Source organism: Mya arenaria, chromosome 5 (genome assembly GCF_026914265.1).
Source record: "Mya arenaria isolate MELC-2E11 chromosome 5, ASM2691426v1".
NCBI lineage: Eukaryota > Metazoa > Mollusca > Bivalvia > Myida > Myidae > Mya > Mya arenaria.
Genome location: NC_069126.1, coordinates 19,413,007 through 19,431,799, shown reverse-complemented (window position 1 = coordinate 19,431,799; position 18,793 = coordinate 19,413,007). Strand labels below are relative to the sequence as shown.

Genomic DNA, 18,793 nt, shown 5'->3' with positions numbered 1-18,793 from the left:
AACAACTGTCACCTTTTTTCTGATGAAATTGTAGTTCAAGCCATATTGGTTATACATGAACATAGTGAATAATTGTGCCCTCGAAATCAATTTGTACAAGCAAATAAGTTATAAATACCTCCTAAAGAAAAGGCAAAACTCATGAATTTGTCTACAAATACTTTTTTTATTTACGAAACGATTATAAGTAAAGGTACTATTGCCACTTTTATTTGCTTAAATCTGATTGCATTTACTGTTGAACTTTTTATCAATAATACAGGATTAATATAGCTTGCATTTCATTGACACGTTTATAAAAATAGTAGACAAATATGGCTGATCCATTAAATTTTGTTTCAGAATAAAATATTGAATCATCTTTTAGCTGATTGTCTGTATGAATTGTATCAAGAAGCCGATACTGTTCTTTAAGTCAGGTTTATTGTAAACAGCAAGTGTGTGGGTCAGCGTCATCCGATGAAGGAGACGACGTCGTTGTGGTAACGGGGATGTCTCTCTTGTCGCAGTACTGAATCAAGAACTCTGGATAATATTGCGTCTTCTCAAAAGCGACGAAAAATCGAGGTTTATCCATGTTATCGACGCATGAATTGTACAGTTCGTGCTGGCCCCCGGGCTTTGGAGGAGGTCTGCGATATTCGGGCTTACCTTGCGTGTAACTCCCTACCAAAACAACGGCTTGAAACATGTATCTCATCGGCGGGTTAGTGTAAAGATGGCTGTCTTTGGCATTACTAGCAAAGTACACCCCATGTCCATGTCGAGTCGCGTTCTTGCCGGATAAGCGGAAGTCAAAGTTGTTAGTGCAGATTCCTCGAATTGCGTCGTCAGAATCAGTTCCATGGTACAGGTTCCGTTTGTCAAGCGTTGAGGAGTGATCACTTTGTGACATCAGCATTCTTTCCTCGTGGCTGTTAAAAATCGAAAATGATTAATGTTATTAGAGTATAATGTAAGACTTTAATTTAGAAGCATGCAAAATACATCCAGGAACAGAGATCAATCTAGACACAACATAATTCCATAGTATAAATTAAACAGTATTGCTTTGATTGAGCCTATTCATTGACTTCAAAGATAGTTGCAAATCTGAAACCGCCCCCTAACATCGGTTTCAATATATATAAATCTCAAAACAAATAGTCTTCATTTGACTGTTACGTAGGACTGGATGTATATCGTAAGTGAAATCATACATGGATTGTATTCATAGATAGTATGCAATTCAGTTTTTATGTTGTAAAATACGTTGTGATTATAGAAACAGTAGACATATTGAATTACCTGAATTAATATTAAAAGGACATTTAAGTGTATACAATAAAAGCGATGAAAGCGTTGAAAGGCTGAAGAAGCGACACGCATGATTTGAGTTGTTTGCATTTTATTCACTGGCAATGATAATCGAATCAAAATATATTCTTTTGAGTGACCCCAAAATTGAAATTAATAAGTGTTTGTCATAACTTAAGTATAAGTAATGTCAATTGATGAATATTTAATACAAATAGCTGATTTCATCTCGCAAGGTTACTGCTGGTATAAAGTTAATTTAATGAAACACGATTTTGGCTGAGGACATATTAATTACATGTTGTAAAGAAAGTTAGGTAGGGTCTTTTAGTCAACTTATGTCAATTTTCTGCGTAATTATCTAAAATTATCTATTCCCCTCGACTCCTCACTAAGATTTAATTGAGAGTATTCAGCTTGCTTTCAAATTCACATTAATATTGTGAACTTATGAATGCATTTATATCAAGTGGTTTTAAAATTCTCACAATTTTAAACCCTAAATAACCATACGTGAAATTTTGTAACCCCTGTGCATTAATTATTTTATCATGTCAAAATAGATCTAACGATTCCCGATTTCGTTATGTGGTACTAAAGAATGTAGGCATGTGGAGTGGACTACTGTCTTAAAAGTTCGTAAGCCTTAATCATAATAACGCTCAAATAGCACTAATATTTATTACTATTTCATAATATACAAACTGGCATAATGAAGACCACAGTTTCCAATTTTGCACTCTGTATATTCGACGAATAATTTGCTGCTCTTTGTCTAAGGTTTCGTAGAAATTTTCCGCCACCGAAGTAAACTGTTTTTCATTGTTTCGAAGCTCTACTAGCTCGAAAGGCTGAAAAAGGTCCCAAGGCATCCACGAAGTTGGACGAGGAACATTCACAGTCTGAACTGCGAGTGATATAGGACTGCAGAGAACAAAATATTTTTGTAAAGTAAACTTTTTGTAACGTATTTTAATGTTGATGTATAAGTAAGAATAACGCGGAATGTAAAAATTCCCACCGTATTCTATGTTTAAGGTATCCGACCCACTTATATGTGCTCTTTTGATGCCTGGTGACGCCATGTAATTTTGATATCATTTCTACTGGCATTGTGTGCGGAAAAAGAAAATTATATAACAAACACATTTTTTGTGGCCTTTAAAGTTTTCAAAATGAAGCATTAACGTCGAAATTAAGTTATTATTAAATAATTTGTATTTGTAGCCAGCTAGTAAATGCTTTTTAGTAATACGATATAAATATAGTTTCAGCAGGTAACAAGATTTAACATTACGGTTAAAGCTGCACTCTCACAGATTGAACGTTTTGACAGTTTTGTTTTAGTTTTTGTTATGGTACAAGCCAATTTATCCGAAAATGCATGGAAACCAGTAATATAAGACTGCTGATAAAAAATCAGATCGCAGATTTTCATATTTAAGTTTTAAAATGATGTCAGTAACGCAGTTAGCCATAAATCATTTATTTTCGAACGGAAATATGAAAATCTGCGATCTGATCTTATGTCAGCTGTCTTATATCACTGGTTTGCAGATATTTACGCAAAATTGGCTCATTCCAGGTAAAAAAAATATGTCAAAACGAAAAATCTGTGAGAGTGCAGCTTTAATGGAACTACTACCTAATCTGTTGGTGTGATTCCTTAAAGAAGCCGAATTACGGGATGCAGCAAAATGCACTTATACTTTTAAAATATGTTTTTGGGTTTATTTCACTCTTCAGAGACAACCATGAACAACTACGGATTCAAGCTGATAATATATGAGCAAATGAGCATGGTTGGCTGTCGTAAAAATGAAAACCTATGTTGGCGTACCCCCACGGCGTTTGACGTTGCCCCCCCCCCCCCCCGCCCAAAAAAGTTTATCTGTAACATGTTTTCATAAATATATATTACATCAGAATAAGGTTTTGGTAATATTTATAAGATATCAATTGCTTGATATAATGGAACGATGTTTTTTTTTATAGATCAATTTAAAGATAAGTTGCATTTGAAACACATTTTATATTCAAGTACTATTCCTCCTTTCAAAAAACAGATAGGTGACAGTTAGTTTGAATATAACTTATCTCAAAATAAACCAGAAGCGCCGCAATGCGACGAAACCAGTTTTTTTTCAAATGCGCAATCAGCAAATAGCGAATTAATTTCTTGTATGATTTAGAAAAAAGGAGTTGCCGTTATCTTTGCTTCAATTAAAAGGGACTTAACTGAAAATTACTCTGTTTAATATCTCATGTGTTTAGTTTCCATCCATCCCAAGTTAGTTCTGCACATAAGCTACCTACGCTCAAAATTTCATCACTATATCAATTCTCTCTTAAGTTATTTGGCGGAAACCATCTTTCTTTTTTTTAATAGTGACCTTGACCTTGACCACAACCACCCAGTGTAATCCAAAGCTAGCTCTTCATTTAATCTACCTACAAACCAACTTTCATCATTCCAGAAATGCTAGCTTAAGTTATTGGATGGAAACCATATATCTATTTGTAGTAACAGTGACCTTGAACATGACCCCACCCCCTCAAAAACAATCTCGAGCTAGCTCTTCACATAAGCTACCTACACAGCAACATTCATCACCATCTACCCTTTTTACTAAAGTTATTGAGCGGAAACCATTTTTCTATATTATGTAACAGTGATTTTTGCCTTGACCATACACCCCTAAAAAGTATTCAGAAGCTAATTATTTGCAATAGCTACATACACACCAACTTTCATTATTATCCATCAATGCTAGCTTAAGTAATTGGGATGCAACCAATGTTTGACGCCAGCCGTCCTTTTTGCCCGCCCGACCAATCTCCATTCTAATAACCTGGTTGTAAAGACTAAATTGCAGAAAAAGGTTAGTCATTTGAACATATTCCTTTCATACTTACAACATTTTTTCTTCAATGTCTTTCGAGCTTACAAATATAGGGCGTCGTTTAATCCTGTTTGACGTTGTTCTGTATAATCGGCGCTGTATCATTCCTTCGAAGTCAATCCTGTACTGGTTATTATCCTTAACATACAAATATTTTTTCTGTTTCGCAAGAAATTTGGCTTCAATTGTATACTGCAGTGTGTCCTGGTAATAAACGAAAATCAGTAGTAAATGTTGATAATCATTACGACTGGAATGTAATCGTCCATTTTTTTTCGAAAGATGTCACATTCGAAAAGGAAAGGTAGTAAAATGTAACTGGTTATACTATTGTTTAAATACTTATTTTCATTCTATGGATTATTGGCATTCTTCTTTAATTTTCCATGTATCATAGAAGAAATCCTAAATAAAGTCCACATTTAAAAAAGTGAAACACTTACAGGTTCAAAAAGAATATATCTGCCAACATTGTCTTTCCAAAACCATCTCCACTGTGTCTTGAAACTATCCGTTTTTGCTTTTCCATGAATGTACGGCATGGTAGATAGACGTCTTGTCTCGGCTTCTGTGATTTCGCTGTCATAAACCTTGCCCTTCAGCACTGGATCAAACGAAACAGACATTGTTGTTGTTTTTTCTTCGTTCTGAAACAAACACCACAGAGATGCTGTTTGCGTGACTAGTTCGGACACAATTAAAACATGTCATTTGTGCGTAAACTAAGCACGTGCCTAGATAGGTACCTCATGTTATTGTTTCGATTTGTAAGACATTGTAAGACAAATTGTTAAAACACCAACTTAACCTTACTACTTTTTACTAGAATACTTTTTTCACAAATGGAGTTTAAGCTTACAATTGTAACGGGAACCTTTTTGTTCTTAATAAATCTTTACTTTTGTTTTTCGTTTATAAAAATTATTATGTGATTTATATATCGTATTATTCCCCGGTCGATCAAAAAAGATCACTTACAAAATCATTCCAGGCGATGATGTCCGACTCTTCATTTTTTGGTTTGCAAAACATCGCTTCCAAATTTTCGCAGTTCGGAATGTTTGTCCATTTGTCCTTAAGCTTTGCTTGCCAAATATATGGCAATCCGTTTATGTTATGTACCAATTTGCAATTGTCTCGACGACAAGATTTGGTAAAAAACCCTTCACAAATACGCTCCGACTTGAAGTCAGCTTAAACAGAAAAACAAATATTTTATACTTACATTTAAAACTCTATTTTTTATTATTTTGTGACTTAAACGATAATACATCTACAATGGAGTCGGTATGATAAGAGCCGTAAATGACACACAGAATTACAATATTGTCGATATTCATTCATATTGACGTCGTTCCCATTTTTTCGATTATATTTCGAACAATTTTATTGTTCACTGGAGAATAAAGGAGATTATTGTTGCATGATACATTGTTTCATCTGTGTTATCGAAGAATATCTTTTTAAAGCTACTTGCATATTAGTTTTGAGAAGGCGTTACCTTTATGTCATGTCTTTTTGCGTGCGCGTGTGGGTGTGTGCGAGTTAGCGTGCGCGAGTAAGCATACGTGCCTGCGTACGTGCAGGCGGGCCAGTGTGTGTGTCTGTATGATAATTTAGTATTATTCAATTATTCGATTGTTAACGCTTGGTAACTGACTACATTTTGCAGAACGAAAGGACTGTCAAAGTTTCTATTCTGTGATTTTAAAGTAAAGTCAATTGACAAAAACCCTTGTGATCATTAAATCATGAGTGTTCCTTACTGCTCTATAGAAGGTTGCATAATCTGCTGATGAACAATTTGCTTAAATGTCTTTCTGAGATTTGGCCCGAAAGCGTGCTTTGACACTGAAACCTGAATGAAATTCGAATTCCATTGGCCAACAGAATGGCCCAGCCACTAAACATGATACAATATATTTTTACCATTCTACAAAAAATTGAAGGCCTCGCTCGGGCTGCGCCCTTCATTTTGCAACATAATATTACAAATATACACAAGTATAATGCACATAAGTTTGTTTTATTCATATACTATGAACACATTTAAGACAAGTATAGAAAGACTCGGCCCTATAGTAACAACGTAAAGCTTAGCAAACGACGAATAAGAGGCATTTAGTACATAATCTAAAAGATGTGGTTGCTAGGACACAAATATAAATAATTCCTATTAAAATAAGCATTTTATATAATTTGATTTCTACTTACCAGTAAAAGTAGCTTCCATTATTAGTCGTTTTCGTTATATTTTGATGTCTGGTTTGAAATGATACATCTACTATTTTGCAGCCACTACAAGCGATAATTCAAATGAGGAGCATTATACTAACATTAATTCGACGGAAAAAAAAGAAAAGTCGAGGCAAACTAGAAAAGTTATAAATTCGCTAAAAATTGGTAATACAAGAGTTACCGATATACAAGAAATTCTAAAAGCAGAAAAGACATTCTTTAAAGATCTTTATGCGTCACACTTAGAGATTAACACGAACTATTTAAATTATGTTAACAACATTGACTTAGAAAATACAATAGATGATAAAACGGCAAATACCTGTGAAGGTCGGTTTACATATGATGAAGGCAAAGACGCACTTCTAGAAATGCAACTTAATATAAGCCCCGGGTTAGATGGTCTTACAGCTGAGTTCTATAAACGATTTTGGTATTTAATTGGCAATCTTGTAATTGATTCTCTAAATGAAGGATACGAGAAAGGTGGACTTTCTTATACTCAAAAACAAGGTGTTTTTTCTTTATTGTATAAAAAGGGAGATCCCGATAATTTCGAAAATTGGAGACCGATCTCCTTACTTAATTTAGACTATGAAATTGCCGCAAAGATACTTGCAAAACGTTTGCAATCTGTTTTACCGACAATAATTAATAATGACCAACAGGGGTACATAAAAGGTAGAAACATTAACTTTAATATAAGACAAATAAAAGATATCATCGATTTCGCTGATTTATATCAAATGCAAGGAGCCATTTTGTTTTTAGATTTTACAAAGGCGTTTGATACCATTGAATGGCCTTTTATGTTCGACATTCTTGCCAAGTTTGGTTTCAAACATTCTTTTTTGCAATGGGTAAAAACACTATACACAAATATTTCCTCTAGAATTTCTGATAATGGTTGGATATCGGATAGTTTTAGCATAATGCGAGGAGTTCGCCAAGGATGTCCCCTGTCCGCTCTTTTATTCATAACAATTGTAGAAGTCCTTGCACTCAAAATAAGAACATGTGAAGCGATTAAAGGTCTGTATGTAAAAAACACTCATTTAAAAATCACACAACTTGCAGACGACACAACCCTATTTTTTAAAAATGAAACTGAAATCCCAGTAGCCCTGGAGATTATTCATACATTCGGCATTTTTTCCGGGCTGAAGATCAACATACTAAAAACACAAGGTCTATGGATAGGTACTTCAAAATACAATGGCATTGATAAAATTTACAATATCAATTTCACGTCAAAATATTTATTTTGGAAACAACAAAACTGAATGCATTAATTTAAACTGGGCGCAAAAAAATGAACAATGTCAAAAGCTAATAAGCAAATGGAAGAAACGAAACTTAACCTTTTTTGGCAAAATAACTGTTATAAAATCATTGATGCTGCCCAAACTTACATATTTAGCGCAAAATATTTTAACTCCCAATCATTTAATTAAAACGGTTAACTCTTTAATATTTAATTTCATTTGGAATGACAAAAGGGATAAAATTAAGCGTACAACCTTAATAGGAAATAAAATCGAAGGTGGCCTGGAAGTTCCTGACTTTATATACTATTCTAAAAGTATGAAACTTAAATGGGTAAATTTCTTAAAATCAAAATCAAATGCAAATTGGAAAATATTCGCATCATATTTTCTTGATCAATTCGGACCAAATTATATTGTCTTCAATATGAATTTAGACTCTCTTAAATCCCTATCTGGACAGAACTTGAAACTCTCTGTTTTCTACCGAGACTTGGTCAACACGTGGTTAGAATTTAAATCAATTTCAAGGTCGAACAATATTAAGAATGACTTTTATTCAATTCGAACTCAAGTTTTATGGGGAAATAAATATATTAAATTCAATAATAAATGTCTACTATTCAAACACTGGATTGACTCTGGATTTATGTTTCTAAACGATATAATTTCATTATCTGGTGAGATAGACGTGAGAAGAATTGTGCAAACCTTAAAGGTGAAATGTAACTGGATTTCAGAGGTAAACACAATAATAAAAGCTATCCCAAACGACTGGAAAATGTAATTAAATCGACTCAATCTGTAAACACACAGGTTAAAACGTGTTTAAATCTTAAATTCGGTCAAAAGCAGTTAGACGATCTCACCAATAAAGACATTTATCATATTTTTTGTAACGCTGTATTTGAAAAACCCTTCATACACAAATACTGGCAAGAAACTTTCAACAAACCAATCAACTGGCGATCATGGTATTTTATTTTACATTGGATAATTCCAGAAAATAAAGTTAAACAGTTAAAGTTCAAACTCCTACATAACATCATGGCTACAAATCTAAACCTATTCCGCTGGAATATCTCAGCAAGTCCTCTTTGTAATCACTGCAACCAAGTCGAAGACTATGACCACTTTCTTATTAATTGCCCGTATCTTTCTCATTTTTGGTCAAAGATAAATGCCACCTTTAAACATTGTAATATACATAAACAGATGAAAAGCCTCGAAATACTTATAATTGGATATAAAATTGAATACAAAGAATATAATATTATCAATACTATTCTATCTCAGATAGGTTACTGTATTTACAAATCATACTTTGTATCTGAAAGAAGGCAGAAATTTGTTAACTTATGTGCATTATTAAATGCCGACCTTTTGATTATCCAAACATTATATAAGAATAAAGGAATTCATTGTCCGTTTCTCAATAGGTTTATAATGAAATTTAAAAGCAACTAGAATATTTTGTTAAAAAAACACACATGTTTTAAGATGAAATAGTTGTATATCACGATTTTCTTTTTCATAATTGTCATGTTTATGATTGTATATGTTTTTTATGAATAAAAGGATCACCTCTTAGTGATTCCAAAAAGAAAAAAAGTCGACGGAAAATAAGTTAAAAAAAAATACTTGCGGATTCATAGTTTGCTGGAAAGGACCTCGAAACTCCCTAACCACGTAATTTGCCCGCATTTTTTGTGCATGAGGAAGATGGCTCAGGAACTAAATATTCCCCGCCCTAAGTACCCCCCCTCTCTATCTTTAAATCCTGCATCTTCCCCTGCACATTCAGTATTCAAAACAGCTTCACGAAGAAAAGAGGAAGTACAATGTTAATCCAACAGAAACTACCGCGACAAACTCAGATGATAAATTACGTACAACCAATCCGCAAAAGAAACAAATAATAATTAAGTAACAAACAATCATTGTTGCATATGTGAGTCTTTTAAAATGGTAATCATAATGGTCTACCTTCGTCGCTGTCATCAGTTATAACCGTTTTATTTACATCATTAGTCATCTTCAAATAATTTGATAAAGTCGATTGCTGACGACAGCTTTTAGAGAAAATCATGCGGGCGCGGTTTTCTGAAAATGCGATCGATATACAGTCGGAACTCGTTGGCTCGATATCTCATGGCTCGATATCCTCGTTGGCTCGAACCAGACTAAAAGGACCGATTTTTATTTACTCTTTGTTCATATTAATTTTGATTGGATGGCTCGATATCTTGAGGGTCGATATTTTCCCACTCTCGAAGTCGTTATCGCGATCCCAAACAAGTATTTCACACTTTGAATTGTTTCCTTGGGTCGATGTCATTTTCGCGGGTTCAGTTAAGAATCTCACACCTTGATTTGTTTGATTGGCATAATTTAGCACAAGACGCCAATGGATTAAAATTGCTTGACTGATATTATATTTATTATCGAATTTAAATGGTTTAACAGTGTGAATAAACATGCCGTCACTTAAGTTCTGTCTCTAATTGTTATCCATCCCTAAATTACTATGAATTTTGATATAACTTTTCAGCCACTGTTTACAATTGCTTGTTTTCCCATAAATGTATTTTTATTATAAATAAAGAAATAAAATTATATTTTCTAATAATCGAATAAGCCATTTTACGAAATTTAGGGTACGTAACTATGCCCAATAAATACTCTTCCTTCTTTTGCGGAGATAGCGTAGCCTACAATAACAAACGAGGTAAAGAAGACTTTTTGTAACAAATTAAAAAATAACATTCTGTAAGCAATCCCGTTTGGCTCGATATATAATATACAGGCTCGAAGTATTTTGGCCGGTCCCTAGAATATCGAGCCATCGAGTTTCGACTGTAACAGGATACCAAATGATAATTTTAATAACATGTTCACGCGCTGTAATCCATTTAAAAAGTTTGTATCACAATACATTCCTTTATACTGAATGAAATAAGACACGTCTACAAATTTGCAAAAGTCATTTTCTGAAAATGCGATCGATGATACAGAATATTAAATAAAAATTTGTATAGCGGTAGATTCTAAATTTTAATTATTGTGTATTCACTATGCATGTACTTGATTTGAAAGTTAATCATTCCAAGTTTCGTGTTTTATTATTCTCAAGAAACATAATCGAGCATATTAGTTAACAAAATACAATATAAAGTAACGAAGTAGCAAAAAGCCCCACAAGTATGGTATATATACAAAACATATGAAATAAAACAGCGTTGTAATGTAGAACTCTTACAGACGCTAATTTAAGAATGATGCATTATAATACTATAGTAAAGCATTATAATATTATTATATACACTCTAAATCCCTAATTGTACATTGGAACGAATATACGTATTACAAGTCAGAATTAAACAAAAACGCTTATCGTTCATTACGAAATAGGTTTAGCGAAGCGCTTCAACTTTTGAACCGAATCATCTATAGACACACAAGGGTATAATAATTAATTATATTGGTCTACCTTTGTCGGTGTCATCAGGAATTTCCGTCTCGTTTTCTTTATGAGAATCCATTTTCCTCTTCACTGACAAATCTACAATTAATTTGTAAAAACCGATTGCTAACGACCGTGTGATTTTCTGAAATTGCGATAGATGTAATAGGATATTTATTTAATAAATTGAATATCATGGCCACGCACTTTGATTCCCAAGTTTCATTATTCTTAAGGCAAGACAACACATAGTAACAAAAACACACAAGTTCAATGTATATGCAAAACATTTAAATGGAACAGCTCATTGTAATGCAACTTCTTACAAAACTAATTTAAGAATGATGCATTATATTACTATTAATAAATTAAAATTAATCAAATTAATATTATCAACACAGTCAAGCCCTAATTGTGCATTGGAACGAACATGAGTGTTATAAGTAAGAATGGAAACACTTAAATGTTATCATTTATTTATATAATTATTAAATAAGTTAACCCTATTTTTTATAAGTACTCTCTTAAAAGTATCAGTTGAGTTCATTTCTTTCGAGTAATTGACAGACAAGGGTCGGAATTGAAAAATGTCATTAATTCACATTAAATGACGTATATCGTTAGAAAACGAACGATCTACATGTCCGAAACAAAGTTTGAAGTAATTGAGTGAATTATTGCTGCAGGACAGGATGTTGCATATATCTTTAAAACAGTAAGACAACATAGGACGTGTTTTAAAGTTGACGAATTGTTGATCATAATGATATCATACACGAACAGTTTACTAAATTAAGTTTGTAATGTCATATAGCAGCTGTCCTCACTCTTCACTGTACTGGTTGAGAAGCAGTTTCCGACGGAAAGCAGTTTCCGACAAATCGCTTTTTCGCGTACCGTCCTTAGATTTTCATAAAGAAGGTACTGCAATTCAGCTATATGGTAACTAGGCAATCAAAAGTTGAAATTCTTACCGAGACACGTAAGAAACTTTTATTATATTTAATGTTTAATGTTTATTTTTCATTTTGTACACAAACTTGCACGTGGGGGATCTGCACGCGCAGCGTATTGCGCATGCGTGTGAACCTAATTTGCATATCTATGAATAGCTACAAGGTTTTCCTTAATTGACTTATACAAACGATGATCATTGTGTACATATTTGTGAACACTGGTGTAATGCTTGTTTCGCATCCACATTCACTTAAATGTATACAAACACAAGTTTCCATCAGAAATGAATAAAAAAATCATTGATATTCAGTCTCTGCCTGATTTCGAGTATGAATTGAATGTCGTAAATTTTAAGGTTTAAATTTTTCGTAAATGCTGAAAAATTAAATAGCATTTCTCATATTACAGTCTTATATTTAGTTTATTAAATAAACGGATAATAGAAACACACAACAGGCACCTCAAATATGCCCTGCATTCAAATTGTCGGAAACTGCTTCTCATCACAAGCTAATCAGAACAATGTAAGTACCCTCTTTGCGCCCCTATTAGATACACTATATGTGACGTCACACATGTAAGAAATATATCGACAATAGCAGCTTGAGCTGTAGTTATATAAAATGTGAACACTTTTCAGTAGATATTTAAACATGTATAAGTAATTCAATAAAAAACGTTTAAAAACTGTCGGAAACTGCTTCTCAACCAGTAAAACCTACAAACAAAGGTTTTGTATGTGATCGTCACATAGCTTGGTCACTTAAATATTACCCTTTAGTCCTTTGGTATTGTTAAAAATGTAATGATATAGCATTTCAATACAATTCCAAGAGCTTTAATTAAATATATATATATATATATATATATATATATATATATATATATATATATATATATATATATATATATATATATATATATTTAGACCAATCCAACCTTTGGGTAACTTTGATGCAACCTTTGGGAGACTCGTGTCGCCCATAGGATATATGTTGTGTCGCCCAAAAGTAATTGTGTTTTTTTCTATTAATTTATTTTTTAAAATAATAAAACAATTTTGCAAACGATTTTGAACGCTTTAAAAAGGTTCAGTCACTAAGCACTAATCAGCAGGAAAACCATTTTAGGAAAAATCATGAATTTCAAAAAAGTGTGTATATTTTGAAAACAACCTTTGGGATACATTTATATTTTTATTAATAATTTTCTTGTCATAGTTATATGTTTAAGATAAGAGTTCATAAATGTGAAAAACAAAACTGTTTTTAACAGAAAATTTAATTGTGTTCAACTTAAAAGATTTCAAAATTCCCTCAAAAAAATAGTTTCGAAATATGCGTAAATTCCGTGTTATTGTGTCGCCCAAAGGTTGATGTGAATGCAATACTTTACAAAATATAAGAAAGACCTGTACTTTTCGTTGCATTTTTTACTTTATTTAAAAGTTTATAGACACAAATGTCAAAAGTGCTTATCATAATAGTTTTATCTTAAAATGTTTTATTGAACAATTGCGCCACCCTAACTATCCAGGGTAGCGGCCCTGACGCAACTACGTGAGAACAACGAATGGCAATTCTAGGTTCATATGCTAACTCTCAGATAAAACTAATAAGCTCAGAGTGAACCATTACAAGCCAAATACAGCACATATATCTTAATCATGGACCTATAGTGATTCATAACAGTTATTTGACATATTTTAGTATTGTGCCATCACAGATTTAAATGTTTTTCACTGCACATATCATTTTATCATGAAAACTTATAAGGTTGCCTACAAAATATATGGCCTTTTATACAAAAGCTGTATCTAAAATCTTTAATCGCTACTAATTGACCAGTCTGTATCTACAGAAACATAAATCAAAGGTAACAATTTCCTATATGAAATGCGTAAAGACTGCATGCTGCCCGTAACCATTCCAAAATGTTTGGTCTTACCGTACTAGTCATTAAATAACACTTTTTTTATTTCCGTTGTCAACAAATTTTGCGGAATTCATTAAAAAAACAAGTGGTTTAGGTTATTTATTTTTTGATCTTATACCTTTTTTATTATGTTACAGGCTCAGTTAATATATGTTTATTTCTTTATAAAAAGAACGGTTTAGCAAACGAAAAACTGTTCATCGCGTAATGATGCGTTAATACTATTACCAGGCAGTTGAGCGGCATTAACTTTATAGTGAATGATTAGTTGACTGACTGTTTTCATGTAATCATATATGTGTTTCATTTATCGGCGAAAAGAACTGCAAAAATTATATGTACGTCAATAGCTTTGAATTAGGGCAAAACATTATCATGACTGACTGTTATAATGTAATTGTATGTGTGTTTCTATTAACGGTAAAAAGAACTGCGAAATGGTATATTACTGAAAAATATATGTACGTAAATAGTTTTGAATCATATTATGGTGACAATCGTATGAAAAGTAAACCCATACATATGTATGACAAACATACCTTTTGAGTGATAAACTTTTTATTCTTGCTTTATTATCTATTTATGGAAACCATTTATTGCTGATAATAGGATTTTAAACATGTATTTAGTAGCTTAGAACGCACTGAACATGAATGACTGGTGGGTCCGACAGTAATCAATTATTGTCTCATAATAAGGAAATTCTGTGTTTTACGCATCTTTCTTCCATATCTAACTCGGTATCCTTCATAACAACCATTATTTTTCTCAGTTTCGGTAAATGGTGGTACTTCTTATGTGGGAGTGAGAGTGCATCTTTAAATGAGATTCCCTGTCAGTTACTCTTCTACTAAATTTGTAACACATAAAATGTCGCAAAATAGTTCTCTACTGTTTAATGTCCAAAGAAAGTCCAAATTTAAATATACTCAAATCTAATGTTTGTAAACATCCAACAGTTAACCGCTTGAACCCTGAACTGAGCGATGAAGAGACAGCACTAGTGTCCCGTCTGAGAATGTCCTGCCGTTGGAACTTAAACTGAGCAATTGCATAAAATAGTTTTGTTGTTAAAAACAGGTCAAATAAAATGTGATCCCAACAATCATAAGCAATTTTGCTGTACTGTGTTTATATGGTTACATCGTAAACGTGCTGTCTTTTAATGCCAGACCCTTTACCCATATCATGTAGTTTTTAGTCGCTGTAAAAAACTCATGGATATGTGTTCACCTTTATATTAGTGTAAGTAAGAGTGTACATTTTCCAGATTAGCATAAAAGTTGTGTCTTAGAAATATTTTTTTTTGAATGTAGACAATACAACGCGTTATCTCATGACTTAAATGTCGAGTATATGACGATATATGTTTATGCAAGCCGTGTTTAAATTTATTTGGAATACACAGTGACTTAATTAATGTTAAAATTGAAATGTGACAAATACTTCAAACATCATGAAATGTCGATAAAATCTATAAAAAGAAAGCATTGGGTGTGACTGTTGGTCAAGGGTATGTTGTGCATTGTACACGAGAGTAACTCGAAAGAATGTGCTTCTGGTCATACTGATAAAGTGATATATTTTCACATTCAGATAAGTTAGAAACCGTTTACTTTTAACTCAAAATGGCCCCTAAACGGTGGCAATATTAAGTTATCAGAAGACCATATTTCCTTGATTGGATATAGTTCCACTCCGGACCAGGATTCGAAGCAGGGTTTCGTGCGAAACAACAATGCCGCTCAACCGCCTGGTAAATGACTCATTTTTATAAAAAAATATATAATAATTGCCCTTTTTAGCATTGTCGTCACTTTCAAATGTCGAAGCACAAACCTGGCACCCATATCGGAGAGCCAATGTCAAAGTTTGTAAACAGATACATTTTCAATACTTATCCTTTCGGCCAGCTCCTCAGTGTACGACCTTGCAATATATGCTGCAGCAGTCCTCAAATTCTTACACTTGTTTTAAATTTTTGCGAAACTGATCAAACCATCATTTGCTAAAATAATATCTTTAACCAGTTTTAAAAGAATAATCAAAGTAATGGTAAACATACTTTTTCACTATGGTCCTTTTAACACTCGTTCGGCAAAACGTCAGAGACTTTCAGTTCTGGTATTTCAAGCTCATCATTGTGCAAAAACTACTAGCAAAGAAATTTCCATATGTCGTATTAAATAAGCAGGACTCGTGTACTTAACTATTTAGCCATTTAGTACCTTTTTAAAAGTCCAAATAATTCAAGTAAAAAGATGAATAACGATTTGTGTCCCCGTATTATAGCTATACACATACTCTGCTGTATAAGTCAATTAAATGATCATCTTAATACCTGCATTTGCATTCTTATATCAATACGCAACTTTCCACAATTACAACTGCACTCAGCAAACGTATTCTACAAGGTATTTTTTTCAATTAAACTAAACGTTCTCGAAAAAACACCATCATCTTTTAAAGATAGTATATGCTTGCTAATAATTTCCTTTGCCAACACATTTAGAGTTTAAAGTTGATTCTTAATGAGATCATGCAGTATAAGTCACTTGAAATGTGGACTACGCCAAACGTTACATATAAGGTAGGGAGTAATTCTCAACATCATATTAAACCCTTATCTGGAGCTTTGGTTTCATGAACAATGCACTGCCACGGATAAGGCATGAAGGAAATTTTAGTAGAATCTACTCTACTCTTGAAACCTGACTTAATTTATTACCAGGGTATGTTAGCTCAACTAAATGAATCCCAACAAAATGCATTGGACATTTTAATTAGGTTTATGTTAAAGCCTTCTTTTTACAACGCCAAATACCTATGGCTCGAAAACCCACTTACTATTTATATATATATGTTTGATGTACATACTTGTATCTTAATTATGCGCTCTTCGTATATCTTTGGTGGAAAAAATGAACATATTGATATGAACACATTTATATCAGTTCTTTTTTTAAAAAAATATTGATCATGCTCAAAATATTGGACTGAAATTACTGAGACAAACTGAGAAATATTCACATACTTTCCGTTTGGCATTATATGACTATGATACAAATTGTAGCAGGTCGATAGCCTTTTAACGTTTTACGCCATTTAATTTGAGTGGTAAAAATGTATAATATGCATTTATTTAGGGTTAAAAGGTTGTTAGTAAGTGCTTACACAAGATTATGGTTTAATGCGACACACATTTTATAAACACAGGGATAAAATAAGAATCTCAATAAAAATTGTCAAGACATTTAAAACATAGAAAATATACTCATGAAATAACTAACCCCCCCCCCCCCCAAACAAAATGCTTGTAGGATAAAATGAATGATTCATTTAAATCATTATGAATTTATATTTAACGCCTAATTAGCATTTAATTACATCATGATATGATTCATATTTTCCGGGTTTTGACAACTTCGCAGAGGGAGTACCCCTGTCCGAAAACGATGACCCACATTCTATTCTAAACGACACTGTACATGCAGATACGTATTATCATTCATCGGCCGAAGCAAAATCGAAACACATGTATATAGGATTCTGCTTTTTATATTACGTTCTGTAACTCGCAGATAATTAAATAATTGCTTATTTTACAATTTCAATCGCGTTATATTACGTTAAATGCAGTTTATTCGAAATATATTAACCGCATAACATAGATTGAGAACTCATTACAGCGTTATTTATAGCAAGCTTATTAATAAGCAGTAGCTTTTGCCCTGGAGGTATTTTCGATGCGAATGTAAATGTAAATTAGACCGGTGACTACCGCAGTTTTAACCGCGCTGGGGTTGATACGACCAAATTAATTAATTCATTTGGCATTAATTCGCCAAAAGTTAAAAATGTTATGTCGAATTGCCGATCCGATTTCAGGAATACGATTATAAAAGTATGCAGGCCTAGCTGCCTACAGCCTTATTAAGAACATACGAACTACCAGAATGCACCTGATTGCACCATGGTAAACAATTTTTAGAAGTGGAGGTAAACACATTCACGAATAGAGGAAGAGCTACGCTCCTGACTATGGCTGTAAACCGAACACTAATTTATTCTTATTGGCATGCTGTTGAACGTGTGTGTGTGGTCTTAACTAGGATCAGGGCCTGTCCCAAAATGTCAGGCCCAAGTATTGGTGGTTGAGTGCGGGACGCGATGTTTACTCTTCCGAGGAGCCTCAATGTTGTTTTTTTTCAATGCCAATTGAACAACATGATAAAATATTAGCTTTGTTGTCATAAGTGACCATGCCCAAGCTGTCCCTGGTTTCCTTTTTACGAGTATTTTGAAATTTTCTCTCGATCACAGGACTTTTGATAATTTGTATGTAGCCTCATGTTATGGCTGTTAACTAAAAAAATCAAATGATATTCCTTTGGCCAAAGCATGCCTTGGCCTTCGTTTATAACGTCTAAAGTAAAAAACATTTTTTTTCCTCTGAAACAGCAAGGCACAGACCCTTGAAATAAGATCTTAACCATTATGTAATGGTGCTCAACACAATTTGTTCAAATTAAGTTTTTGCTGTCCGGACTGGCCCAGTGTGGTACAAGGTTTTCAATATACTTTGTCTTACTTTACAAATCTTCTTTGTCCGAATTCAAGACATCTACTCTCACTCACACTCCAACCACATTACTGTAAGAGAAACTCAAGTAACCAATTGATTGGAAAAAAGGAAGTGACACTCAAGTGATCTGGCCCCGATTTCTCCAAACATT

At 33.1% G+C, this 18,793-nt stretch overlaps 1 protein-coding gene across 1 annotated transcript; it reads right to left on the bottom strand.

The window, feature by feature from the left end:
* Positions 1-421: 421 nt before the first annotated feature.
* Positions 422-5,717, bottom strand: LOC128235501 (protein mono-ADP-ribosyltransferase PARP11-like). Its single transcript, XM_052950314.1, has 6 exons — positions 5,701-5,717; positions 5,178-5,392; positions 4,643-4,846; positions 4,213-4,403; positions 2,002-2,220; positions 422-914 (listed from the first exon to the last, which is right to left on the bottom strand). The coding sequence occupies exons 2-6, from the start codon at positions 5,229-5,231 to the stop codon at positions 422-424; spliced, it is 1,161 nt and encodes a 386-aa protein (XP_052806274.1). The 5' UTR covers positions 5,232-5,392; positions 5,701-5,717.
* Positions 5,718-18,793: the final 13,076 nt, after the last annotated feature.

Coding starts and splice junctions, on each gene's coding strand:
- LOC128235501 (XM_052950314.1), bottom strand. CDS start 5,231: ATGTTTTGCAAACCAAAAAATGAAGAGTCGGACATCATCGCCTGGAAT. Junction 4,404..4,642: donor GATATATTCTTTTTGAACCT/GTAAGTGTTTCA, acceptor GTTTATTACCAG/GACACACTGCAGTATACAAT. Junction 915..2,001: donor CTGTGGTCTTCATTATGCCA/GTTTGTATATTA, acceptor GATTTTTAACAG/CCACGAGGAAAGAATGCTGA.